This window comes from Sebastes fasciatus, chromosome 11, assembly GCF_043250625.1.
Source record: "Sebastes fasciatus isolate fSebFas1 chromosome 11, fSebFas1.pri, whole genome shotgun sequence".
NCBI classification, from domain to species: Eukaryota; Metazoa; Chordata; class Actinopteri; order Perciformes; family Sebastidae; genus Sebastes; species Sebastes fasciatus.
This window is the reverse complement of record NC_133805.1, coordinates 30,589,067-30,617,056: the sequence shown is the minus strand read 5'-3', so window position 1 is coordinate 30,617,056 and position 27,990 is coordinate 30,589,067. Positions and strand designations below refer to the sequence as shown.

At 41.0% G+C, this 27,990-nt stretch overlaps 1 protein-coding gene across 1 annotated transcript in view; it reads right to left on the bottom strand.

Annotated features, from left to right (window-relative positions):
• Positions 1-662: 662 nt before the first annotated feature.
• LOC141777723 (choline transporter-like protein 5-A) overlaps positions 663-27,990 on the bottom strand; it is a 41,963-nt gene continuing 14,635 nt past the window's right edge. The window contains exons 2-22 of the mRNA XM_074652240.1: positions 25,430-25,478; positions 23,210-23,283; positions 16,281-16,365; positions 14,971-15,055; positions 13,703-13,831; positions 12,623-12,683; positions 12,358-12,481; positions 11,086-11,169; positions 9,016-9,128; positions 8,781-8,912; positions 8,304-8,403; positions 8,115-8,207; positions 7,845-7,932; positions 6,814-7,082; positions 6,569-6,663; positions 6,375-6,478; positions 6,218-6,291; positions 4,405-4,475; positions 4,142-4,230; positions 3,527-3,611; positions 663-2,530 (exon numbers count right to left, since the gene is read on the bottom strand). Of these exons, the coding sequence (XP_074508341.1) occupies positions 2,433-2,530; positions 3,527-3,611; positions 4,142-4,230; positions 4,405-4,475; positions 6,218-6,291; positions 6,375-6,478; positions 6,569-6,663; positions 6,814-7,082; positions 7,845-7,932; positions 8,115-8,207; positions 8,304-8,403; positions 8,781-8,912; positions 9,016-9,128; positions 11,086-11,169; positions 12,358-12,481; positions 12,623-12,683; positions 13,703-13,831; positions 14,971-15,055; positions 16,281-16,365; positions 23,210-23,283; positions 25,430-25,478 (2,102 nt within the window). The 3' untranslated portion in view covers positions 663-2,432. The remainder of the gene's footprint in view (positions 2,531-3,526; positions 3,612-4,141; positions 4,231-4,404; positions 4,476-6,217; positions 6,292-6,374; positions 6,479-6,568; positions 6,664-6,813; positions 7,083-7,844; positions 7,933-8,114; positions 8,208-8,303; positions 8,404-8,780; positions 8,913-9,015; positions 9,129-11,085; positions 11,170-12,357; positions 12,482-12,622; positions 12,684-13,702; positions 13,832-14,970; positions 15,056-16,280; positions 16,366-23,209; positions 23,284-25,429; positions 25,479-27,990) is intronic.

Here is a 27,990-nt window from a genome sequence, read left to right as displayed (position 1 = left end):
GCAAGCACTTTGTCCACGGCCCCGCGGCAAGATCCGGGCGGGGCGCTGTAAAGATAGCGGCCGCGAAGCTGCGAGCCACCCTCGCCCCGAACCTTTCCAAGCTGACCGACCGCCTCGGATGAAATGCGCCCGGCGGGAGCCAGCCAGCGCCAAGGAAAGGGAAGAGGAAATCCGCGAGGGCCATAACTCACACCGAGCGTCCGTCCCTGACCCCCCCGAGTTGAATCTCCCGGGGGACTGCGTTTCGGGGGCCGCTACCGACCTCACACCGTCCACGGGCTGAGCCTTGTACAGAAGGACTCAGGCCCCATTTCCCCACTCCGCCCGTCAGATGATGATTCGGCGCTGGGCTCTTCCCTCTTCGCTCGCCGCTACTGAGGGAATCCTGACAGGCTGCAACTTCCCCGCTTGTGGGTGTGGTTTCAGCCATGGATGTGTTATGAGCGGTTTCAGGTTTCAGCGTCTCAGAGCAGAGAATACTGCTGATTTTTCCATGACTTTGAAAGCTAATTCTATATATTTGCCGATTTTGTTAATCATTTAAATTTGGCTGGGTGGTTAGTAACACGTTTTTCTGTGGTGTGACAAACCCAGTATGCATATTTATTTTTGCTTTACACAGACTTTAAATACATGCCAGCAGTTGCACAGAGAAGGTAGATCAAAGATCAACTGTGTATTTTGTGTGTATTGTGAGGTTGGAGATGACAGTACATTGGTCTTCAGTATGGTTGGCTGTGAGGTTGTTTTTTGTCCTAGATTTTGGTCTCGGATGAACATTTTAGTGCATGCCACGTTCACTTCCATCTAAACTGATTTTCACACAAGTTTTTGCAAAACTGTTTTTTGAAGATTCATCCAAAACACTCAACACTAAAAGGTACAATTAAAAGTTCAACGAGGCTTTTTCAAACACATACACTGAGGGGCGAATTCACAAAGTTTGCGGCCACTGACAGCACCATGAATTGTGCATCACTTGCAACCGCTATCTGTCCCGTCTCAAGGTTTGGTAAAAGATATAGCGCTCACGATATTACAGAGCAAATACAAACGAAGCCATCAAGTTTTGTAGCTGAGTTTTATTTGCCCTTTTTTGCGTCTGATTGCAATTACCCATGTGGCAAAGTGCGCTTGAGGCCAGTGCGTCCGGGTCGTATATACAGCACTTGGGTCGTATTCACGTCTCTGCAGAGCACACATATGCAGGTGGATGAAATAATGTATCATTAATGAGGAAATGTTCAAGGTCTTATTGAAAACATTTTTATGTTGACAAATATATATATTTTTTAAATATCACATCTACAGAGCCTTTAGAAAGGTGCCAAATTGAAGTATGGCTTTTCCTGAAAAAAAAATATTATGATTGTGAATTACTTTTTGGTGGGTCCAAAATTCATATTTTGTTTATATATCTGATGTTTACAAATCTGACATTTGGTTCCCACATCTAACAAGGCTTGTGAGCCAATAGTATAATGACGTTGGTATCATGTGGTATCTATGTGTCGTCAGTGTGGGAAAAAACGGAGAAATGACTGAGATGCAGTTAGTCCCAGGCAACAACTTGTGAAGTAAATGCAACGGAACAGGGTGAGGGAAAATGCGACATCTCGTAGCTGAATGTTATCAATATTATAAATAGCACCTTTAATTACATTCTCTCATTTTAAGAGCTTTTTCAGACATAAATGCGTTTGAAAGGACAACTCTTATAAATGTGCTTCAGTTACAACAAACTCTCTGAAGACGCTGTAACTGTGTGTGGCTATCAGCGCTGATGTTTGTGAATTGGACTGTTTTGGCAATGAGGCAAATTTTTTATAGAAAAGGCCCATATTTGCACTCAATGTCTGCATATTACCTAATTTAAATACATGCAAATAGCACAGGAGCACCAAGACATTGTTTGCTTGGCAGCTCAGTTACGGGTGCATTTCACCCTTTGGGGTGCTTTGAGAATCAATTGTTTTTGTCTTATTTGTGGAGGTTTAGTAGCCACAAAAGTCGCGCAATCCTTTTGTGAATTCGCCCCTGAATCAAGGTTCTTCTCACTTACTCATTTGAGGGCTTAAATATTACTTGAGACATCAATGGCACAGCGTTAAAAAAACACAGGCAGTAAGTTACTGCAGTGGTGCAGCAGGGTGCCACTGCAGAGGGCAGTACTTGGTCCGGGCGCTGGCAGCTGCCTCATTTTAAGGTAACTTTCATCTATTTTTGAAGAAAAGTCTTCCGATTCTGATTTTACTATTGGTGTCATTGAGGGTCTCCACAGAGGATCAGACCCAAAATACCATTGTCCTTCTGAGGTCTCACATTTGTTCAGCGGGGACTTTGACACCTCTCGGAATTGCTGGATCAGGTGATATCTGTGCAGGACCGCTGACCAGACTGGCTGCTGATGCGGTGGGTAGGAGGATTGGATATCAACGCGACTGACTGGATTTTCCCAGAATTCTGTGCAGCTCTGGGGACATGAGGAAAGGTTTTTCTGAACTACCATCATGCCTCTCCAAGTCATCACCTGGTTGGATCGATAAATGGATGGATGGATCAATCAATGGGATCATTGGAGAAAAAGCAGGTACGGATGGATGATGGGTAGATGGATTATGATGAATGGGCGGATGAGTGGGTATGACGGAGGTGGAATATGTATGGATGGGAAGTAGAGACAAAAAGACAGAAAGAGGTTAGTTAGTGTTGTTAATTAGCCACATGCAAAAGAGATAAACATCATGTGACCACAGGATTCTCTCAAACCAGTGCAGCCATTAGAATTCTTTTTTCTTGAATTTGAGACTTGCTGAGACAGAAGAGACTTTCACTTCATGGACCTGGGCTGGGATCCGAGTACACTTGACCCCAACGTCCAGTTCATTTAATTACTTTGAACACTGCCTACCATACTCAGTACGGATCGACGAACCATGCCCGGTTCCACTTGGAAAGGTGGTCTTCAGTACAGTTCACGTGTACTTGGTTACTAACCCCAACCCTAACCCTATAAGTAATGTTCTTGTAATCATGGCTGTGCAGATAACAATCAGTGGATTACTTTTATTCTAGATGGTGATACCACTGGCGCTGATTCTAGCAGGATGTGTATGACGGCTGTGTGTTCTGATCTGAAGCTATGGCTTTGAGAAGAAGGGCTGCTATTTGGTAGACTGCATCAACTCAATTCAAAAGCTTAAATTATATTAATTATATTATAATTATAAATTATACATTCATGATATATGGTTGCTTGTGCACAGTGTAACTATGGACATCACTGCATATCTGAAGATGCTGCCAGATACCTTTTTGAAATCTGAAGTATTTTAACATAAACAAATTCTTTCTATAACATATTAATGTACTATTGGTTTTATAAACTTGGTGCCATTGGAGCCTGTTAAACCAGTTTGTTTTCAGTGCATCCCATTCTAAAATCAATCTACTTGGAACTATTTTATTTATGTCTTGCTAAACACCAGCAGGCTACTAAAGAATGGTAATGATAGTGTTTACTTACAGAAGCAGAGGAAGAGCGTGTCAACACACATGGCATAGACGCTGAAGAAACCATGAGCAATCAGGTAGGCACCTATCACCACCGTCTGATGTGAACAACACAGAGGTCAGAAAACTACAGCGGGTTTATGAAAGCAGATTTCATTACAGATGAAAAGAAAAACATGATCTGGCCTAAGAAATAATCATTTTGAATTCTTTTTAGTGTTGGGTCAACATGCTTCTAAAAACAGGAAATGGATTGTCAATGCACAGGTATACATTTTATACATGTCTTGTTTTGTATTTCCATGTCCAGTTCATCGTTTGTTAGTATATAATTTATATTAATAGATTATATTATTATTGGCCAGATTGAGGGGGTCTCCCTGTCACAAATTGTACCTGGTATGTTGTTTCCAATTCAATCTTTAGATCCAGGTTTGTGCGATCAGATGCTGTAGCTGCAGCAACCGAACAATGGATGGACTATGTGGTTGAATTATGTTTGGGCAAACTGAACATTAAGGCCAAAAGATTTTCTTTAATCAGACATGTTCGTGTGTGTGTGTGTGTGTGTGTGTGTGTGTGTGTGTGTGCGCGCGCGCGCGTGCGTGTGCGTGTGTGTGTGTCTGACCAGCAGGGGGACCCAGTAGTAGTTGAGATTGGGCACTTCCTCCTGGATGACAGGGATCTTCCTCGTGAAGAAGAAGAACGCAACCACACCTGAAACATACACACATGCAGTGACACACTGTCTTGCTGTCTACATGTCTTCTCTGATCTCTATACTCTGCATTATATTTTTCTATAACGTATAATTATATCCAAACAGGAGTAAATTGCAATGTGAAACATTAACATGGCAGTGTAGGCCTTGAGCCATGCGTTGTCACTCACCAACTCCTCCTGCTATCAGCACTTTGCCCAGAAACAACAGAAAGTCTGTCACTCTGTCCAGAACTGCAACCCTGTAGAGACAGAGTCACCACTCATCTCACACATGGCTTCAAAACAGAGTACCGATGTGCTGCTCATACTGTACCTCTTTCAGACCAATGACCAGGTTCGGACAAAAAAATAGCAATATGACCCATGTCCAACCCTTCTTTTGTCATTTCAAACCAAGCCAAGTCAACCCGGGTTAATCCCTGGTCAGGACAGTTCAGATACGACCTGGGTCACAACCCGGGATCAATGCATACCAATTAGCTCAGGTGCTGGAAAATGGGCAGTGGGGGTTAACACCCCTGGAGGATTATAGAGAGAGGGGATGATAGTGACATCATCAGTGTGTGCAAAAATGTAAAATGTCAGCATTTTATCTTTGTAAAATGTTAAACTATGTCATACTGTGTTACGTGGAGCTGTAATGGATGCAAAAACATACAGACAACATTTACATTATCTATCAATCAACTCTCATGAACCTTTTTTCTTCTGTCTATCTACAGTAACCATTTATCATATATTAGACCACATTGTGCTATCTAATATGATAATATAGGCTACATTTACAAAAGGATGAGACACTTCTGAAGACTGAAATGCATATTTTATATATTTAACTCACTCCACCATCCCAGCAAAGATTTGCCTCATATAGTAGGGCTACTGAAGTTGTTCAGCTGTGCATGTGGCAACTGTTGGATAATGCAAGGCCCTGTTCAGACCTGGTATTAACATGCGTCCTCAGTGATCAAATCAGGTGGACAGCTTTAAGAACGTCTGTTCACACCTGGCATTAGAATGCGTCTCCACATGCGTCTTGAGTGACCACTTGTGATCCGATCTCACTTCCCCGCTCTATATGCAAATAAACACGCAGTAAACACACGGCTAATACGGCAGACGTCGTGACGTAATATTACATGAATGTCAGTAGTAATATCCTACATATTCGTGAATTCGGGTACATCTTATTAACATTTTTTATATCATAAGCTTCGCGCAAAGCAGCGGAACAAAAACACGACACATTTCCGACAGTATGATAATAATGCACTTCCTGTGTCTAGTCTGATAGTCTGTGGATATGTAGCCTATAGATAAGTTATTTTAATAAAATACAGAGGCCGTTTCCATGCTGACAAACACTTGCGTCTGCCTGTCTATTCACCTGAGGAGCTCAGTGAGACGCTGCGGATCCCAGCGGGACGTCAGTTGAGTAGGCGGTCCTTCAATGTGGCCCAGGACACATTCACGTACACACTGCTAGATGAATGTGGCCATATGTGGCCCAGACCACCTCTGAATGTCTGAAAGATCTGATCTGAATGCGTCCTTATTTGCTGCTTTAGTGTGTTCACACCTGTACTTAAAGTTGTCCACCTGTGATCCGAAACGCTTTAAAAACAGTTGGCGGTACCGTGAGGTGGTCGGTTTACACGGTGTGTTTCTATGTAACGTTACTACGGATGCCTCTCTCATTCAGCAGCCTTGTTATGCTTGTTTTATGTTACACTATGTTGTCGCTCACATATCAGTGTTGTTGCTGGTTCAACCCTGGTTGAGCCCTCGGTGTGAGAGGGGTATCACTGTCACAACCAGAGAGAGTGTTCACAGGGTTTGATTGTCATAAACAGACTTTCTTATAAAGACTATAATAACATCACAAAAAATTTATCCACACAAGAAAAAAAGGCTTTTAAAAGGCCCACAGAGAGAATTAGTGGAGTACTAAATGAATCTAAAAAGCGTTGCTATTCCTCACCTGACCACATTCCTCATCAGCAGGAAGAAGGCTTCTCTGGCTGAGGTACAGAAGCTCTTACCGTAGATCGCCACCTGGTGGACAAGTGTCAAAACACAGCACAATGAGCAGTGGATAGACACTCTGGTGCTAAAAAGCACAACTTTAATCAACTCACCATGATATAAGCATTACGGTTCATGTAGCGTATGAATTTCTCCAAACACCAGAAACAGCATTTCAGACAGTGCATTATGAACCTGGACAGGCTGTTGTCAACACCTACATGGACACACATATGTACAAGATCAGTATAGTGATGGTGGTCTGCAATTGTAGTAGCAGCGAGGAAGTAAGGAGAAACTGGGTAACCTTTTAGTTTCTGCTCCAGGTATTCCAGGATGATCCGGACCAGTTGGGCAACTGAAAGAATTAGAGATCCGAATGCCAAAGACCCTGTGTGATACCTGAAGATAGACGGAGGAAGAGCTCAATACATCGTTACACACAACGCTGTCTGTTTTGTTTTACTAACTTCAGATAAAAAGAGGACCAATTTTTCATGTTTGCATAGAATTTGACAAATCCCAGATTCGGTCTTCCGAGTGCGTCCTGACCTGATAGCCCTGCAGAATGATGAAAAGAGCGGACATGGTGGGATATCCTGAGGCTTCCTCCTGGCCCAGTAGTAGCTAGCGAACGTCCCAGCCAGGGTGCACTGCTCCAGGGCCAGGCTGAAGTTGACCAGCCAGAGGAAGACCAGTAGGTTGGACAGCTGCAGCAGGAAGAGGTAGCGGTGGTAGGACGTCTCGCCACCGTAGAAGGCAAACAGACACTGAGAACCCAGACACAACGCCGATTTGGAGATGTTGGTTCTGTTGAAGGTCTGACAGAGAAGTGAGGGGGACAACAGAGGAGAGTTATTATCTCAGCCAGGAGATTATGTATTCAGTTGTGTGTCTGTCTGTCCATGGCTAATCTCTCATACTACTGGACCCATCAGCCTAATATTTGTTGTGCTCATTTATGGCTCAAGGACCTCTCGTGGTTGTGGTGATTAACACTTTTTTAAAACATATTTTATTGAAGTTTTATACCGTCAATGACTGCTGACTCGTCACTCCTCTTAACCGGCCGGTAGAGGCCGCAAGTGATCAACAACTGCTTCAGTTTGGACTCTTGTTTACTACGGATTACGAATTGTTCCTCTCTTTTTTTGCACGCCTAGGTAAGACAATTGCATGTATGTACGTATAACTATCGGCTAGCAAATGACAAACTGAACTGAGTGCTGACTACAATGTAGAACGTCTTCTCCTGTCGGTAGGTAGTTGGCTGTTATCAGCCGGTGGGCAGCAGAGTCCTGCGGTGTGTTTGGCTAACCGAGCTAACAGCGAACCGAACTAAACACACAGCAGGACTGACGGTTTCTGTTTAGAGGAAGTTAAACAGTCAACATGAAGCGTTAACACAGTGAACTGCAGTTTTGCAGCACGTAGCGGTGCGGTGTCGTGGCTCAGAGGCAGAGCGTGTCGCCCACCAATCGGAAGGTCGGACTCAACCGTACTACAGTTATACTACTGTGTTACTGTAAGAAGTTCAAAAAGCAGACAGATAAAGCAATGACATTGAAGAAAACATATCGTACCTCAGGGTTGCAAGTACTGTTGGCATCGGGACAGCTCGCATCAGGAGACATCACTTTGTAGACGGCTTCACCTGAGGATGCTAGGTAACTGTTTTCACAGTGCTGGTTAAAGACACAACTGGTTAGAGAGCTGATGATATCCTCTGGGTACTGGAGAGATTCATAAAATACATATTTTTCACACGTGCACTACTTCTTCAAATTAATCTCGCAGCTCTGAAATACAAGAAGCGAACAACATTCTTCCTGTTGTTGCACTGTGAAGGATACACAGCAGTGACCGCCCAGTAGGAGATGCAAACAGTCAACAAGAGGAAGGTGATGACTGGAAAGAACAGCGTGGACATGATGTGACCGATGGCTCTGCAAACAACAGAGAGACAATAAAACCAGGAACACAACTATCATACCATATATTTATTTTAAATCATGTCCCTTTACTGTCTTTAGAGTTCATACTTGCTGGCCTCTCTGAGCATGACGATTGCCACTCGCACTCTCCTCCGTAAGAAGATCAACATCAACAAGATGGAAGCTTCCGTCACTCCCAGAGACACCACTGACAAACACACACAACACACAGTTAATGCTTTTTGTACTTTCAGGGCCAATGTTTGTTACATTTTTGCTTTTGCTCTAATTCCCCCCAAGATAACTGTTTAGAAAACTCTAAATGATTTGTGATTCCCCTCAAAATAAATCTATGACTTTATTCTCGTAATATTATGACTTTATACTGGAAATCTCCAAATGTTTTTCCCTCAATGTGGCCCTAATACTCCGTAGTACATTTGCACTTTGGCCCTAACTGCATTAGACTTACAGTAAATACTATATACAATACTTAGACGATAAACTGTGTGTAAGCTGTATAAGCTGTATAATGTTTTTATTCTAATGACTTCCGGTGAAATCTCATAAAGCAAACAGACTTACATAGTATGATCCATGTCTGTGTGAGCTGTAGGTAGACCTGCAGGTCAGTCTGCAGGCCCACTTCTACTATGGCAACATCCGAGCCTGGTCTGTGTCTCAGCTGGGACAACTCCATGGAGCAGTACCACATACCTGCACACACATACAGACAGACGGACACCTTCAGTGAGGAATCTGAAGAGGTTACAGAAACGTTTTCACTATTACAAGAGTTGTTCTTGCCCAAAGTACACACCGTATGCCAGCAGCAGGATGACTGTGATGATGGTAGTCCACAACAGCAAGCCAGCTGTGAACCTCAGCAGCAGGATGAAGATCAGACTAACACCCAGGGATATCAGCAGACCTCTGTCAACACATGCACAGATACAAGGGAGAGTTCACCACATAATGTTAACATATAGAAGCTTCTGTATGTCAGCGCAACTTGAACCTGACTCTTGAAAATCATCCTCATCTTGTCACATTGGTTCAGATTTGGAGACTTTCGACAGCCTCCACATGCTTCATCAGTTTTCTAAAATAAATATTTTCAGGTTTGTCACAGTATTTAAGAGTACAGGGGAAAGAACCATAATGGCGCTTTCACACCAAGAGCAAAGCAAACTTTTTGTGCGGCAATAAATGCAAAGAGGCAAATAGACGCAAATTTGCAAAATATTTCAACTCAAGCGAGAAATTCACGTGACGCTGTCGCGAAAGCCTCTCAGCGTTAAGATTCTCCTCCTGTCGTCACTGACGTCCTGACGTTGTTCAATCAGAAATGGAAGAAATAAATCTTGTATCTGTCTGTGGTCACCCAGAGCTACGATAGTACATCATATCTGTACAAAGAATGGACCAAACTCTGTGTAGAAACCACAGACTGTCTATGGTAGAAACAACAACGTCGCTGCTGTATTTATGCCAAGAAGATGTTAAGTTGTGTGTTGATGGAGCAGCTGCATAGCCTGGCACTGATCAATCTAAACTCCATTCAGAAAACAAGCATTTTAAAAGTTGTCTTCTTGTCGTCTTGCAGACAGACCTGACAAACATGAATTCAGATTTTTTACAATTATGTAGTTATTTCGGCTTCTTTTTGATCCGTTTATTGCAATTAAATCACAGCACAATCTGTTTATTTTGGGTTCATACCCCAGTGGCGACGTGTGGCGTTTGGTTTTCCAACATATCTGGGACTTCCACAACATCTACAAAGCAGCAACAGTGGTTATTTCTTCCATGGTTGATGGAGGAAATAAAAGTTGCTGGTATCTATGGAGACAAGCTCCTTCTCCTCTCCGGCGCTTCTAGCGCAAATAAACACAAATGATCCCGGCGGTCCAACTCGTAAAGCGAGGCGCTTCACTCTTGGTCTGAACACAACATAATATCATGCACCCAACAGCTATTGTGGCCACAACATAAATGTTAAAATGTAGTGTGATAGTAACATAAAGCAGAGAAGAGTCATAGTCAGTGAACAGACTCAGTAATATCTATCTAAAATATAAGACTATGTTATTATTACAAACAGACTGGATTAAACAAAAGGTAAGGAAAAGGTTTTATTTCTCTGTTGGGTCCTTTCCATAATAATGTCAGACACTTCAAGCCTGTCAGTGGCAAAAACAAGCACTTTAGTGGACGTAAAACAAGCCAAAAGTGAGCGTGGTTCACATACCCCCGCTCACTGCTTGACCCCTCCTAAAGCAGGGCCAAAGGTTTTGCCCTTTTGGAAAAATACCCAAAAGTTTGGGCACCCTGTCTTCTGACCCCCAAAAGGCACAACTAGACCACACTGTCAGCTATCATACTAAATCTGAATTTCCTAAGTGAAATAGTTTCCGAGTTCTGCTCCGGAAACGAAAGTGTGACATGCTAACAGACGGACGGACACACGGAGCGCTATATACCCCCGACTACGTTGTTGCGAGGTTATAAAGACGATCAGGAATTGTCCCAATTATATAGGCCTACTTAGATACAAAAACATGGTAAAATAGGGTCCAGGTTGAAAAAAAAACAAAGTTGCCTTTTAACTTGTGACAGACTCGTGAGGCACTGTGACAGATCTGTTTAATGGAATAAACTTTAAACATTAATGGACCATCAGATAATAATGAATCAAGTAAATTGACTGTGGATGTTATTCAGAGAGAAAGTGACGGAGACAATTTAGAAACTACTGATTAGAAACTTTGGAAAGAAAGTGGACATAGGCAGAACAGCTCTGAGGAACAGTGCTGGCTAAATGGTGAGTAAATATCTTTGAGACCGGTTTGTTGTGGGGATGTTGTTGTGTGTGTGTGTGTATAGTTACATGAGTATCCAGGTCCATGACTTGGCATAATCCTCTACTATCTTCATGCCCAGCTCCTTAGTGTCCACTAGTCCTGTTATGCCCCTGCATTGAGAGAGGGAGGAATTTGACTAGAAATGAAAAAGGGTCCTGAACAGAGACAGAAGACTGGTCCCATTAATGTTACATCAGAGACAAAGACATTACATAGATACAGCCATGATGCCATGTGTTTAGGATCCATGTATATCAGCTGGATGCTAACACTACTACTATACATGTTGCATTCCAGGTCTCGATGAGCTATTTTTCATCAACATATCTGCACTGGGTTGCACCAGCTATGTGTAACTTCAAACGTATCTTTTCAAACTGAACTCTGAGTTTACAAGCTACTAACATATTTAGGGGTTGCACCAGCTGAAATAGTTCCAGTGTAGGCATTAGTTACAACTAAAGTCTTACACCTAGCCCTTAGTAGGTCCTCCGCAAAGTCTGTGATAGACCCTTTTTGTGTAAAAGCTGCTAACTTGACTGAACTTGACATCAGATTCTTATGTTATAGTGTTGGCAAACAAATACATCAGGTTAGATAACTTTCTAAAAACTACTAATTTATAACAGTTTGCCAGTGTAGGCTGTAAATATGTTTTAACGCCACTAATTTCTTTAATGCATTATAGCAACTTGTGATTTTTAATTCATCTGGAGTGAAGATACTATCATATGAAACTAGAAAACTTGAGGAATCCATTGGTACCAACCATGTCATACTAGCTTGTCAAAAAGGAGGTTAAATAACACTCCAAACTTACTTACTTTCTTACTTACTTAAATAACTTGACAAAGACAGTTGGGCATGAGAGACTTGTTTTTGCACACACTTATTGAGCACAGTGAGTGAAAACATCCTTTTCTGCGACATTTTGGTTAGTGCGGACTTTACGCCTGAGTAACTAAGATGAGTCTTACGTCTCCATGGTGCAACCAAATATCGACGCAGCTTTAGTATCAAACTAACTAGTTTCAACCTGTCGTTTAGTGTGGACTTGTGGAATATTTTTTGCAAGATTTGCACAAGATAAAATATGAGCTTGTAGAAATATAATTATGCCAACGAGTCAAATTGTGACAAGAAAGTGAAAGTAAGTCACCCTGCAGGTTCTTATGTGTTTGGGGTGAAAAGTGTTGGTTGGATAAAGCGCAGTTAGTATTGTTAGTGCTGTCGATTAATCTTTGACAAGTTGACGCAGCAAAAGACACATAAACAATATGTATTAGAGGTTACAGTACTTGGCAGCATGTTGGAGTTCAGTAACACTGCGTGCCATTTCCAGAGCGTCTTTAAAGCTGGTTCTGTTGGCTACAGTCACAGTCCCGTTCAGAGTGATGAAGTCTGGTAGACATCTCTGGAGAACTGACAGACACACACAGACACATTCTTATAATATTCAATATGAGTGCATTATAGTTCCAAATATCAAGGTGAGTGACCTGACATTAGTTTAATTTTTAATTTTTTTTTAGGTTGTTGGGGAGAGAGGCATCTCATCCTTACATGGTCTACTGGGTACAATCATGGAGGGACAGTCCTCATCTCGTAGAACCTGAGTTACTGGCTGGAAGAAACAGAGGAGAGACAGGAGGATTAGAATAATAGTATGTATGAGTGTTCTGGTTCTTTGTGAAGATATTTTGCCCACACAAACACAAGGAATACAAACAAAAACCAGGAGAACCAAAATTAGGTCGTTTTTGTTAGTTTGAACTTTGAAAAAGGGTGGATTCAGGTTTCCAGCAGGATTACATCAAGATGTATTTGTGAGGTCACAAATACTGGACACTCTCTAATCCTTGGCATGGACTGTATATAAGAAGTGGACGCAGTCACCGTGACGTCACCCATTGGTTTGTGGACTGCCGTTTTAGAGCCTCAAGTTCGGCATTTTGATCGTCGCCATCTTGTGTTTTTTGCAACCAGAGGTGACACGAGAGGTTGGAGCTACAATCGAACGTCCAAGAAGACATTTTTTGGCGACCAAAATGTTACAATTAACTTTCAGAAACTGAAAACACACTGTGAAAGGGTTAAAGTTGGAAGACGAAAACACGGACAACTTCCAGACCACAATCACAAGGTAGCCACGCCCTTAAGCATCCCCTGCTTTATGGTCTATCTGACTCTAAATGGGACCATGATTTACTAAATGAACATCATGCTGTATTGAAGAATGCTTGAAACTAGTGATTGAAACAATAAACTCATGTTTACAATGTTTACTGAGGTAATAAATCAAGTGAGAAGTAGGCTAATTTTCTCATAGACTTCTATACAATCAGACTTCTTTTTGCAACCAGAGGAGTCGCCCCCTGCTGGCTATTAGAAAGAATGCAAGTTTAAGGCACTTCAGCATTGACTTCACTTTTCAGAGTCAGAGGTAGCCCACTGGCTATACCTTGAGAGTCTGTACATTTAAGTTTTGAACAAGATCAACTTTGATTATCAAAATATTGAATTCATGTACTCCATGCTGTACATTACTGTTTTCATCTAACCACAGCTCATCAAACCACATAAAAGACTCTCAGTAATATCTGCTCTAAAATATAAATGTGTATGATGTATCAGTGTTGGTACCTTGTCAGGGTTATTGAAGCCAGGCTTACAGAACTGTCTGTAATATTCCCAGTAACTCTTGCTGAGTTTGTGTTGCAGCTGCATCTCAGTGTAGGTGGCAAACTTGTCCGGGCACTTTGACACACACATCTGGAAGAAAAATTGACACAGACAGTACTTTTGTGATTTGATTTACTGCTGTTATAGACATATGGATCACACCTTTTTCAATGCCAACGGTATTTTTTTATTGACAACTGCAATCTGGTCTAAGTTAATGAGCACTAGAAAATATGTGCCACTTTTTGGTAGCGTGCGGTGTGACCAACCCGCTCTCCCTCCCAACTCATCAAATACCGACGCCTGGTCAGTGCCCCTGGTTGTCTGGTACCGATGCACTGAGGCACTCAACTAACTCCAATGTAAACCCAACCACGTCAGTGTTAGACAGTCAGCAACTGTTCATGTTCCATGTGAAACCAAGTCAACGTTGACTTATTACCTTACAAACTGGCAAACTTAACTAACGTCACATGCGTAAGTTATGTAACAAATGCAGTTATTTTACGTAACAAACATACTTATGTTAACCCAAACCATGACTTTTCCCTAAACCTAACCAAGCAAATCTAAAAACGAAGTAAAACTATGCTTGAAGTTTATTTTGAAAATACACTGTATGCATGTAACAAGTAGAAACTGTATGTTTCCTGTGAACGCAGAAGTTTATTTTGAAAAGACACTGTATGCATGTAACAAGCAGAAACTGTATGTTTCCTGTGAACGCAGAAGTTTATTTTGAAAAGACACTGTATGCATGTAACAAGCAGAAACTGTATGTTTCCTGTGAACACTATAAGTGTTTTTTTTAAAAACACTGTATGCATGTAACAAGCGGAAACTATACGTTTCCTGTGAACGCAGAAGTTTATTTTGAAAAGACACTGTATGCATGTAACAAGCAGAAACTGTATGTTTCCTATGAACATGGAAGTTTATTTTGAAAAGACAGTACGCATGTAACAAGCAGAAACTGTACATTTCCTATGCACATGGAAGTTTATTTTGAAAAGACACTATGCATGTAACAGGTGGAAACTGACACACCGTCCCTGACGCATCCAAAACTGACGCAAGAGGGCTATAGTTTGAATTGCAGGGGCACTGACCAAGCTGTAACATCTGACGAGTTGGGAGTGAGAACATGTCGGTTTGACATTCAATATGTGTGTTACTCTAAACTGACATGATCATCATCAGTAGTAGCAGATGTGAAGTTAATAAAGTACCTGAGTTGTGGGGCACTGTAGGTTGATGAGTATAGCCGGGTTGGCACATTTCAAGATGTTGAAATAGAAAAGGATGGGTTTCTTCCTGCAAAAAAGTGTTAATGTTAAATCAAACACATACAGTATATCATCAATCTGTGACGTCCCACAAGCCATTTCACATTTCTCTAGTCTGCAGTATCTGCTTAGTGGGTTCCAAGATTGCATTTCAGCCAATGCTTTGTGCCTCTTTTACCCTCCACACTGTTTACCTGCATTCAACCAAAGCCTGCTCGAACGTGACTCCTCAATACTACTCGGACTACAAACAGAAACCAGAATGCTTCCGGTACCAAAATATTGTGCCGTTGGCCTACAGATTCTACAGTTTATAGTGATTAGTTTAATTATACTGGCCGCTCACCAACACAGTCAGCAGCTCATGGAGATAGATATACTTTAAAACTCTTAATGCCCAATGAATTGTACTCCTTCTCAGAGTTACAACACACAGACATAATGTGCCTTACAACTCCTGAGAATATAATTTCCTCTGATGTCCATTAGAGGCAAATAAACACGCATACATTTGCTTAGAAATCATAAAAAGGGGTTCCTTAAAACTCCAGAACTTGACTGAGAATTTTTCTTTATTATCAAAGTAATCCAGTGATAGTATAGTATTGTGAACATCCATGGGTGAGGGGGTGCCCAAAGTGTCAGATCTATAGGATCAAGACAAATCCAGGTTTTAAAAAATTGTCTTTTAATGGCAGTGGGTCACTTATTGTTTGTATGATGTGAATATTTACAGAACACTTCAGCATGTAGCAACAAGGACTCACCAGTAGATGGTAGCACAGACAAGAGAAACATCCTGTATGTTTGTGTCTCTCAGTCACACATCTTACTTAATCCTCAGAAACTGACAAATACATCCCTATCAGCCTGCTTTCATTCATCACTATGGTTGCATCAATTTATTTCGGGACCAGTCACACACACAATCAAATTGTATCAGGGATAATTCAACCAAAATTCAAGAGTATTAAAACTATAAATCGTCTGTGCGTCGGTATCAGACGCCGAGGGGCAAATCATTTTAAAACTTTACACAGAATAATTAGGTTCAAACAATAATCCAAAACCAATACAATTCTGTCAACACATTAATAAAATATAATAACCCAATAACATGGTCATGTTCCAATGTTTTCAGGCAAGTACAGTATGCAACATAACTATAAACACCGAACTAAGATCATTAGGGTTACTACATATGAACATGTGGGAAACATGGGAAACTGTTGGGTGTAATATCAGTGACTTACGCATTGGAAGTCCCCTTCTGACCACAGAACTGGCCATAGCTGTCTGTTGGATGGAGCACCTTCCTGGGGTCCCCATGTAACCAGGCTGGACACACAGACAGACACACAGACGGACAGATCATTTAGAGAAACAGGAAGTAGATAGACTACATCCTATAAGCAGTGTGTGTGTGTGTGTGTGTGTGTGTGTGTGTGTGTGTGTGTGTGTGTGTGTGTGTGTGTGTGTGTGTGTGTGAATAAATGATGAATTTTGCATGTTTGCAACCATCCATCACCCCTCAGTTCCAAAACATTGCTGTGGCATAAAATTAGAAAAATGCACCTCATTACTGTGATTTATGTCATGGGATTTGTGTTCCTGCACTTGGGTTGTCTACATTAATATTACCATTATCTTTAAATATGCTAGTATGTACCTCCTTACTACAGTACATTACCACATGCATTGTGTGTTGTCCCTAAGCCTTACATAAAATCGCTCAAAAGACTAGTAGAGACGTTCAACAGGTCATATTTCTCTCTCTGTTATCTATTTTATATTGCTGTGAAAACATCTCCTTAAAACAACTGGATTTATTCAAGTTTCTCACCAAAAACTACGTTTTACAAGACTGCATTTGAACGCATCATGATAGCCTTATAATTTACCTTCGCCCAATACATGTTTTCACTGAGTAGAGATTGAACACATCATAATGTAACTGAATGGAACCTCTGTTAACGGTAGCTGTTAGGTCCGTGTTGTTGGCAGACGAGCCGGTCACTGTCATAGCTCTGAGCAGCATCATGGGGAATGAATTATTATAATAAGTGTCCGATTAAGTTAGTTGTTCCAAACGTTTTTCGGTTGTTCCTCCACGGTTTATTTTGGACTTTCAGTTGTGACAAATTGCAGCTTTATGTCTTCTGAAGAACTTCCACACCGACGACATGTTGTGTGTGTGTGTGTGTGTGTGACGTTACTGACTGTGCCGCTGTGTGCTGACATAAAAAAATATCATGTGGCGGCTGCACGCGTGTGTGTATGACCGTCAAAAACTCGGATATACCAGAGGTTAATCTCTAGCTGTTAGTTTAGGAAGCACTCGATTTATGCAGCGGAGTTTTCTATTAGCGGAGCGCGCACCTTACACGTCAATATCGCAGCCGATTATTATGATTTATCATTTAACTGTGGGAAGCCAAAATCGTGACCGTGAGTAATATTCGATGAATTGTACAGCCCTATTAGATACCTTTCTATTTCGTGCTGATACTGGTAGTCATTGCTCCTATATGCTTCACACAAACTGTTTCAAATCCTTTTTTTCTCCATATTTCTGGAAAGGAAGATGTATTCTAAAAAATGGACAGATGAATATTGGTTGATAAGCAGGTTTTGTGCTTTTTCTATGCTACTATGGAAGATTGGAGAAATTGTCTATCCTCTCTACACAAAGGAATTAGTGGCTTTTTAATCACCTGCCTTTCCTGACTAGTAAACCTTCTCATTATTGTGACAATCATACATTACCAGTGCAGTAAAATGGTTGATGTAATTAACGACAATGGAAAGAGTGAAGAGAAAGACCGTGTTCATACTGTGTGTGTGTGTGTGTGTGTGTGTGGTGCTGATGAAAGGAAAAAGGGATGAGGAAAAAAAGAGATGGGGGCTAAGTACAAGTTTGCATGAGAGAGAGAGAGAGGGTGATGTCATCAGAAATGATGTCATCAGTGTTTGGTAGTAGCAGAGCTGGAGTGGAGTGATTCTTTGTGGAAGTGTGTGTGTGTGTGTGTGTGTGTGTGTGTGTGTGCACCTGTGAGCGTGTGTATTTATGTCTTTATTTATTCACCCATACAGTCACTTACAGCACACAGGTGGAAGTGTGTGTGACAGTTGGTGTGGTGAGTGCATGCATGTCTGTGTGTAAAGCAGGATTAGTGAGTTAATGTCCTCTTTTATAGGGTGATGTCACCACAGTAGCCCCCAGTAACACACACACACACACACACACACACACACACACACACACACACACACACTCATCCCTGGATGTGTGATTTAGGAATGAGCTCATACTAAGATATGGGGCAACACACACACACACACACACACGGTAGAGGTACAGTTGTGGTATAGTAACAGCACCATCTATAGAAGCAGGAATAGGAGTAGTAGCTTCAGAAGTAGCATAAATGGATTGCATTAGCAGATAAGTATCACCAGGCGATTCTGGCTCTAGTAAAATCGCAAATTGCATTAATGCATTAAAGAAATTAGTGTCGTTAAAACAAATATGCGTTAATGCGTTATTATCGCATTTAACTTTGACAGCCCTAATGAAAACATAAGCCATTAGTTCTGTCCGTGACAGTTTAAATCAGCTGTTTCAGATACTTTCCATATTGAGAGGAAGAAAAACTATACAGAAGTATTGAACAGTTTGGGATTTTTTCACATCTAAAATTAAAAAAAGAAAGAAAGAAAGAAAGAAAGAAAGAAAGAAAGGACGGAAGGAAGGAAGAAAAGAAGGATGTGAAACGAAGCCCCCAGTGCTCTAACCGTTGGGTGATATCATACTAGTAAATGGGATTTAAGGAGTGGCTGTTGGGACACAGATGATGTCATCCTCCTCCACTCTGCCTGCTTTTGTTAGACTGCAGCTCAAGCTTCAGGAGCCTCTTCCACTAAATCTGCCTTCAGGTCAGTGATGATGACAGACACCAAATTTAACACACAAATCAAGTGTTTTTAAAATAATTGAAAACTACGTCGTCAAAGTTGGTGTTGTGTTTTTATGTATAGTCAGATCAGGGCTGTCAAAGTTAATGTGATAATAACGCGTTAACACAAATTAGTATTAACGCCACTAATTTCTTTAATGCATTAACGCAACTTGCAACATCGATCATTCGGAGGTCGTAGCGGGCTCAGAAGGAGGTTAAATAACGCTCCAGACTTGCACTTTAATTTTGGCGAGGAAAAGCTGTCATGGCCATTTTTAAAGGGGTCCCTTGACCTCTGACCTCCAGATATGTGAATGTAAATGGGTTCTATGGGTACCCACGAGTCTCCCCTTTACAGACATACCCCCTTTATGATAATCACATGCAGTTTGGGGGCAAGTCATAGTCAAGTCAGCACACTGACACACTGACAGCTGTTTATTCATTTGTGATTAATCGCAATTACCTATGGACAATCATGTGATTAATCACGATTAAATATTTTCATCAATTGACAGCCCTAGGTCAAATACATGCATGCCTCATTATTACCTCCTTGGCCCAAGGATTGTGGTTATGTTTTCACCGGCATTGGTTTGTCTGTCTATTTGTTAGCAGGATTACTCCAAAAGTCCACGATGGATTTGAATGACATTTTTGGAAGGGTGGGGTGTGGCACAATGAAGAATCCATCAGATTTTGGTGGCGATCCTTGTCATGATCCGGATTCAGAAATATTTTTAAGGATCCCGATCAGCCTGAGCATTAAGACCACAGGGTATAACACATGAGCAGTGTAACTGATGACGCGTTGATGACGCATGACCCCGCCTTCTTCTGAGAGCAGAGAGATACGTGTGTGGATGTGTGTGCGGGAGCTGCTGGCTGTCCGCAGTGAGAAAGAAAAAAATGGTAGATGATGGGATGAGAGACAACATAGTGTAACGTTATACAGACATAACAAGGCTGCTGAATGAGAGAGGCATCCGCCGATAAGTTACACGGAAACACACCGTGTTAATAATAAGCCGACCACCTCACGGTACAGCCAGCTGTGAGCTGTGATCTGTTTTTAAAGTCACGCAGCTTGGCGGAGGTCTGCGCTCTCCGAGTGCCATTCTAGTATTATTAATATTTTACTAAAATCAAGCTCAAATGGAGTTAGGAGATAGGTGTTTTGTCCGTCATGGATTAGCACAGCCTCATCTGAGGCATTAAGTGCATCGCATTACGTCAGCTAACTAGCTACGCTAGTCTCCTCAGCAAACACTTCCCTCTACTGTACAGTATAACCACGATGTTAGCATCAGAGCTAAATGTGATGAACAGGTACACTGCATAGTTTGAACTGAGGTCTCGGGGCGAGGGGTGCTGTAATGTTCACGGCCAAAGCGGGTTGAGGTGCGCCGCCACGGAGGAAATGTTCCCAGCGAGGGGATCCTCCCTCCACCCAGCAGCCGTCCCGCAGAGTTGAATCCCCCGGCAGACTGTGCGAACCCCACCGGTTGAAAAGCGTACACATATTTTCGTCTCATTATGAAACGGAGGGAAAACACTGCCTCAGACGAAGTCAGAGGAAATTACCTCGTCACTGTTTACCTTCAGCCCAGACGTAAAGGGTGACAAATGGCATTGATTTATGTAACAAATAGAGGCAACAATTTCTGTCTATACCAAAGGCCTGGTTAAAAATACTAAATTTTTTCCATGTGGAGATGAAGGCTTTGACTTGTGGAAATGGTGATTTGATCAGCATCTAAGTGAAGCAATTCAGTACGTTGAGCTTTCAAGACCACCGTATTTTCAATATCAAAACCTTGGATAATGTGCCGCTGTAGCTCTTGAAGTGGCTGAACAGCATCAGAGTTTTAGTGTGTCAGCATTAAGCAAAGTCTGCAAAGTCTGTGCTGTGCATGGAGATTGGGCTCCACTGATGGTTTCACATGGAGCTGTAAACTCCAGAACATCAAATGCTTTAATTCAGCTTCCCTCCTCGACTTCCTGCTGTGACTTCAGGAGCCGCTGAACAAATCAATCAGCTTTGGCAACAAAGAGATTTCTGTTGCTCTCTTATTGTCTTCTCCACTGCCTCGCTTTCTCACACCTCTCTCTATCTCTCAGATAAGCCTCCCAGCAGTTGGCTGTCTCTCCCTTCCTTCATCTCTTTCTTTCTTTCTCTCCTCTCTTTTCCCAATGTCTCTTTCTTTTTCCCTCTCCTCACTTACACAATCAATGTGATCGCGGCACAGAAGGAGAGGAAATAAATCAGGGAAACTAGTGTGAACGGATGAAAGATAGAAAGAGAGAGATAGAGAGAAAGACAGAAGCGGCATGGCCAGTGGTTGTATTAGGATATTTGCTGTTTTTAATGAATGTTGAATTTGTATATTTTCTCTGTTCTGATACCCAAGAACTAGGGCTGTCAAAGTTAACGCCATAATAATGCGTTGACGGAAATTAGTTTAAGCAAATTTGTTGCCACTAATTTCTTTAACGCATAAGCTCAGTTTTAAACCTAATGAATCCACTGGTACCAACCGTGTCTCGCTTGTAGGGAAGGAGGTTAAATAACGCTCCAATTAAAAACAAACGCAAAATTTTGGCAAAAGCAATTTTGGAAGAAATGTCATGGCTATATTCAAAGGGGTCCCTTGACCTCTGACCTCCAGATATGTGAATGTAAATGGGTTCTATGGGTACCCACGAGTCTCCCCTTTACAGACATGCCCACTTTATGATAATCACATGCAGTTTGGGGCAAGTCATAGTCAAGTCAGCACACTGACACACTGACAGCTGTTGTTGCCTGTTGGGCTGCAGTTTGCCATGTTATGATTTGAACATATGTTTTATGCTAAATGCAGTACCTGTGAGGGTTTCTGGACAATATCTGTCATTGTTTTGTGTTGTTAATTGATTTACAATAATACATATACATACATTTGCATAAAGCAGCAGATTTGTCCACCCCCATGTTGATAAGAGTATTAAATACTTGAAAGAACTCCCTTTAAGGTACATTTTGAACAGATACAAAATTTGTGAATAATTTGTGATTAATCACAATTAACTATGGTCAATTATGCGAAAAATATGATTTAAAGGGGAGATAGAGCACAAGCCAATGCAAGTTGCATCAGAAAGCTCACTCATAATTAGTTTGGATAGTTTTATGAGAGACATGAATAATGAGCAACAATCTTGCTTTCAGGTCTCAACATTTAAAGCTGCATCAGTTGATTTTTGACCAGCTGAGGGCAGCAGCACACAACATCTGACAAATTCACCCCTTATTAAGTTGATGTGGGGAACGTGTTAGCAAACAGTTGTCTATTTACACATCCACAGAGATTTTTCATTAAAAAAAGCTCTTGCTCAGTGATAATTCTCCGTCATCACTACTTTTTCACACATTGTTGATAGAAACATATTACATATTAGTTATACAGGTTCATCCAACTATATGTAGTTATATGACTTTCGGTGACCAGACGTCCCGGTTTGTCCGGGACTGTCCTGGTTTCAAGCTGGGTGTCCCGAGTCCCGACAAATATCTGTAAAACACTAAAATCTTCCCGGTTTTCAACAGTCACTAACAAATTTAGTTTTCTCTACAATTAAAATAATAACAATATTATACTTATTATAATATTATACTTACATGGGAGATTAGAATTCCCTGAGTTATAAGCATTCACTTCAATTACGGGACCCACAAACAATAAAACCTTATTGAGTTGGAGTTTCATGGATGTGGAGCTGATGCTTCTGCTTGAACCAATGAATCCTTGACAGCTGATATGTTAAACCAAGTGATTCTTGGTGTACATGTGTGTCCAGCTACCATGCAGGATTTGTGGTGTGTGTGAAAGTTAATTCCTGTGAGAACTTCCCACCTGTATAGTGGTCAGCACAGCACTACTTTCTTTCCTACAAGACTAAATAAGGAGTTGCACTTTCGGTGCACGCAAACACACACACACACACACACACACACACACACACACACACACACACACACACACACACACACACACACACACAGTATCATGGTGTGTGTGGCTCAGATATTGAGAGATCAAGAGGAAACAACAAAGATTGCATGTGTGTGTATATTCACTGGAGAACACACTGCAAGAAGAGTCTGATCAAAGAGGCTTTTTTCTCCACACTCAGGGCACTGTGTGTGTGTGTGTGTGTGTGTGTGTGTGTGTCTCACTCACCCACTATTCCCAGGGCCACATATGCGAGGATGACAATGATGAAGATCAAACAACATAAGATATCAGTGCAGCTTCTGAAAACACATAGGCGAAACAAGATGTAAACCACAGCGGCAATATTCATACAACAGTCACTTTATACTTGTCTTGTCACCTTTGGATCCATGATTACTATCCTATATCCTATATGCAGCAGTGGTTCTCAAACGATTGACACCACGTACCACCTCAGAAAATATTTGACACTCCAAGTACCACCAATATGACCAGGGGTGGGTAATTATTTTTCCTGGGGGGGGCACATGAGAAACCCAGATTGTTGCCGGGGGCCAAACAAATTCTGTCAGACGTAATCTTTATTTTATCACTACATTAATTTATAGAAAACATACTGCACACTTATTTTTCAGCATTTATTATACTGAACATCACTCCAAACAGCATATTATTAAGAAAATTACATTATATGTAGGAGTTTTTGAACCGTACAGGCCTGACTGTTTTGGGTAGAAATGTTTCCATTAAAAAAATTAACAAAACAGAGAATCCCCCAGCATGCCAAAATATAAAAACATGCACTGCAGGTCCAAAAAGCCCTATTTTTCAGGGCAGGGAGGGTAGCCTACGGTACACAGTACTGTACTGTACTTTGTTAGTGTCATCTATAGTAGTTGTTTGCATAAAAACACACAATTCAAATGATTATTATTATTTAAATATTTGCTTTGATTAAAAAATTCTTGGCAAGCTGTTTAGAGCTAGTGTTAGGAAGTTAAACAGGTCATAATTCTCTGTCTATTATCTATTTTATATTGATATGAAAACATCTCCTTCAAACAATCTCCTTCAAATGTATTTATTCAAGTTTATCACCAAAAACTACATTTTACGAGATTATATTTGAACACATCATGTAACGTTGTAATTTACCTTCTCCCAATAGTCATTTTTCCTGAGCCGACTTTGAACGCCTCATAACAATAATTCAATGGCACCTCCGTTAACGTTAACAGCTAACGTTACTAACTCTCCTCCTGCTGATTTCAACACAGGTTTGTTGTTCACAGTGTCCCTTTATCAGGGAAAAACAGGGTGCACCACTCAGGTTTAGTAGCGCCACGCTGTTGATGCGTAACGGTGGGAAAGCATCAATACAGAGGAAGCGTTAGTCAGAGATTCCTCCGCGTACCACCAGTGGTACGTGTACCATAGTTTGAGAACCACTGCTATATACTATTCTGATACAGATTTTGTATGTTTAGATACAACTTTGACTCTAGTTGGAAATCATCACGAGGCAAACATTGTAGTGTTTAGAGAAGTGATTGTGAAGAGAAAACGTGATACATAATACATACGCTGCTACTGCAAAGAAAGCATTTCTTTAATTTTTTATTAATTGTGCCTCTGGCGCTGGTGAGGGCAAGATAAAGGAATAAAGAGAAAAGAAATGAGAGGAAAGGTTTCCGGGCAGAGCAAGAGAGAGCTCAGAGTTTAATGAAGGAGGGGGAAAGAGGAGTTATTCCTCTTTAGCAATTATAAATGGAAAATGAGAGAATAACTGCAGATTTGCTCACAGTCACACAGCTGAAAAGATGCAATTATAGATCAAAATTATGTGTTTGTGAAAATGTGTATGTGTGACCAGCTAGCACAGTCTCTGTGTTGTATGTGTGAAGGTTAATTACTGGGAGGACTGAAGTCAGATTTCCAGTTGATGAGTGGAAAACTACTTTCATTCCACTACAGATTCATTCATCAGAAATTAAGACTTCATATAAGACCTCCAAAAACGTTATGTTCCCTCCATAATAGACGTATCAAAAGATTCTGCTGATATCATCGGGGTTATCTCAGTGTGTATCTCAACAGTGTAGAGATTAAAACGTTACAACAGAGAGTCTTACAAACTAGGGGGAAAACAAGTTGCATTATGGGAAGTGTAGGATCCAGCACGTTTGGAGCTTAACCAATGCTAGGGACTTAAAATCAGGGTATCACTGCCCCTGTTTTCACATTAATTATTAAAGGAGACATCATGCTCATTTTCAGCTTCATACATGTATTTTGGGTTTCTACTACAACATGTTTACATGCTTTAATGTCTAATAAACACTTTATTTTTCTCACACTGTCAGTCTGAATATCCCTGAATTCCTGAATATCCCTGAATAAGGTATCTCTGCTGCTTGGTGTACAAAGAAGGAATTATGGAGTTACCTTCTGCGGACTGGACCTCTGAAGGACGGATCGAACTTGTGTGGTTCTCCTGGAAGAAACAGAAATAAATAAAAAGCTTTAATGGATTTAGGCCAAACCGAATCAAATCAGCACCTGGTGAGAGGAGAGGAAAACAGTTAACGGAGGCTGAGGTGTGCAGCAGATGGCTGCTCAAAGTCGACACAGTCTGCTCTGTTGTTTCACATCTCAAGCCTGCATCCGACGGACCACCTGCAGTAGAACCTGTTTACTCCCGTTTCACTGAAAATGAAAGAGGCAACACCGCCTGCTGGCCGTCAGCCCACGTAGTGGACTAAGGAGTCGGTCCAAAATCCAGTCATTTGGCGAATGCTCAGACCCTGACAGGAAGCAGGACCAGCAGCGCGTCTAAGAGCACTATGATGACGCAATCATCACACACACTTCACCATGTACCATTCACCAACACATGGGTCATATGGGTCATTGTTCGGCCGATTAAGCTAAGACAGCTTATATGTGCTAATGTCAGTTGTCACTTGTTGCCATGGTAAATATTCACTTATCCTACAGCCTGATGGAGACACCAGTGTCAGTGGGTCCAGGCATGGCAGAGGAAGCCTCCTTTTGAGCACTTGGGATTGGTACCGGAATGTACCGGGCGCTTACGTCAAACTATTGATCCGTTCTTTACACACTAACTGGCAGCTTGATCGCTGACGAAACAGAGATACATGTGATACCTGTTGGCTCGCAAGCCTTGTTAGAGGCGGGAACCAAACGTCAGATATCTTCCACAGAGATGAAAAAAACATTAATATTGGACCTGTCAAAATGTTTTAAATTATTAATTCACAATAATATTTTTTTTTTTATAAAAAGTGATTTAAAAAGTTTTATTCGGCACCTTTCTCAAAGTTTTTTTAATTATTCGCCAACATAAAAATATCATCAATAAGACCTTTAACATAATAATAATATTTGTAGAAACATTTACATTGGTTGAGGTGAGAAAGTTAGCTTATCGACAGAGAAAATGATCAAAGCTAGTCGAAAAAAGCAAGGCGATTGCCATTTAAAGGTGCCCTGTGGAGTTTAATGTTTATATTCAGTGTTACTTATATAAACAATTTATATTGATGTGCAACATATCCTCATACAACGGTTCGTATGATATGTTACAAAAAGTTTTTTTTTTTTTTGCGTTTCCCTACGAGTGTACCTGCACTAGCCCCTGCAGTGTTTAGGAATCAGAACTACTTGGTTAAGTTTAGGAAAAGATTGGGTTTGGGTAAAAAAAAAACCTACAGCAGCGTTACTTAAGTGCAGAAGTAACGTAACAAATAAGTCAACGTTGACTTACACAGGAAATGTGTGAAAAGTCCGGTGCTTTTTGACCTTCCACCTCCTCCCTGTGCAACTTTGTTGCTCCTTATACTGCGTCACCTGTCCTGGCTCATGATTACGTGGATTACATACATATTGATTACGTGAGATATATACGAACTATAGTGCATTACCTTTCATAGGTATAGCTACGCACAGTGTATGAGAACAGCTTGTGGTGTTCAATTCAATTCAATTCAATTCAATTCAATTCAAATCACTTTATTTGTCCCCGAGGGGCAATTGTAGAGGCTCGTAGAGTAGTACAATTAACAACACAAACAGGAAATTTGAAACATCTTTAAAGTTAAAAAAGTGATACTAATATAGTACTAATACCAGTGTGCGTGTATCCTCGAGGTCTAACACACAAGTTGAATGAATTTCCTTCATCATAAAGGATTTGCAAAGCCTATTTTCTTTTGGGGGTCGGGAAGATTTTCACCTTTATTGGATAGTTTTTCTGTTTCTTAAGTTGCTTGTCTTTTCCATGTCTAATTTTTCATTTATTATTTCTAAATGCACCCAAATTGTCGCAAATTCACCCCAAATTGTTTTGTCTGTTTTCATGTGTTCACTTCAAATGTGTGTGATGTTTTGAGTGAACCATTGTAACTATAAACTAACTAAAAAATAAATAAACTAAACTAAAAAAAAGTTGAATTTAAAATGAAAGTTATATACTGTAACTTTACGCATAATGCAGCATAATTGGTGACACTACCAGCTTTTTCGGAAGTGCAAACACCTCGCATAATGTGATGTGTAGTCTATGTGACATTCTTTGCTTTGAGACTTCATCTGGACAGCTGAGGTTTACAGCCGAACATGTAAATGAGACTGTAATTTATTCTTTCTCTTCTCTCTTTCTCTCTTCCTGAATATCTTTCTTTTTCCTCCCTCCTTCACAGAGACGCTGAGTGTTCCTGAAGATATGGAAATGAGACGATGCTTGTCAAGATTCAAACATCGGCTGCATCATACTTCATAGTCACACCCACCACAAACAGACACACACAGGCACATACACACATAATGAAAAGAGAAGTGCGTGCGCACACACACTTTCTTTCAAATTTGCATCTCATGGCTAACAGGAAATATTTAGAGGGAGGACAACACTTCATCCTCTTTCATCCTCCTGCTTCCTGTCAGCCATCAAAGTCATGGTTTGTTATGTAACGTCCAATAAGAGC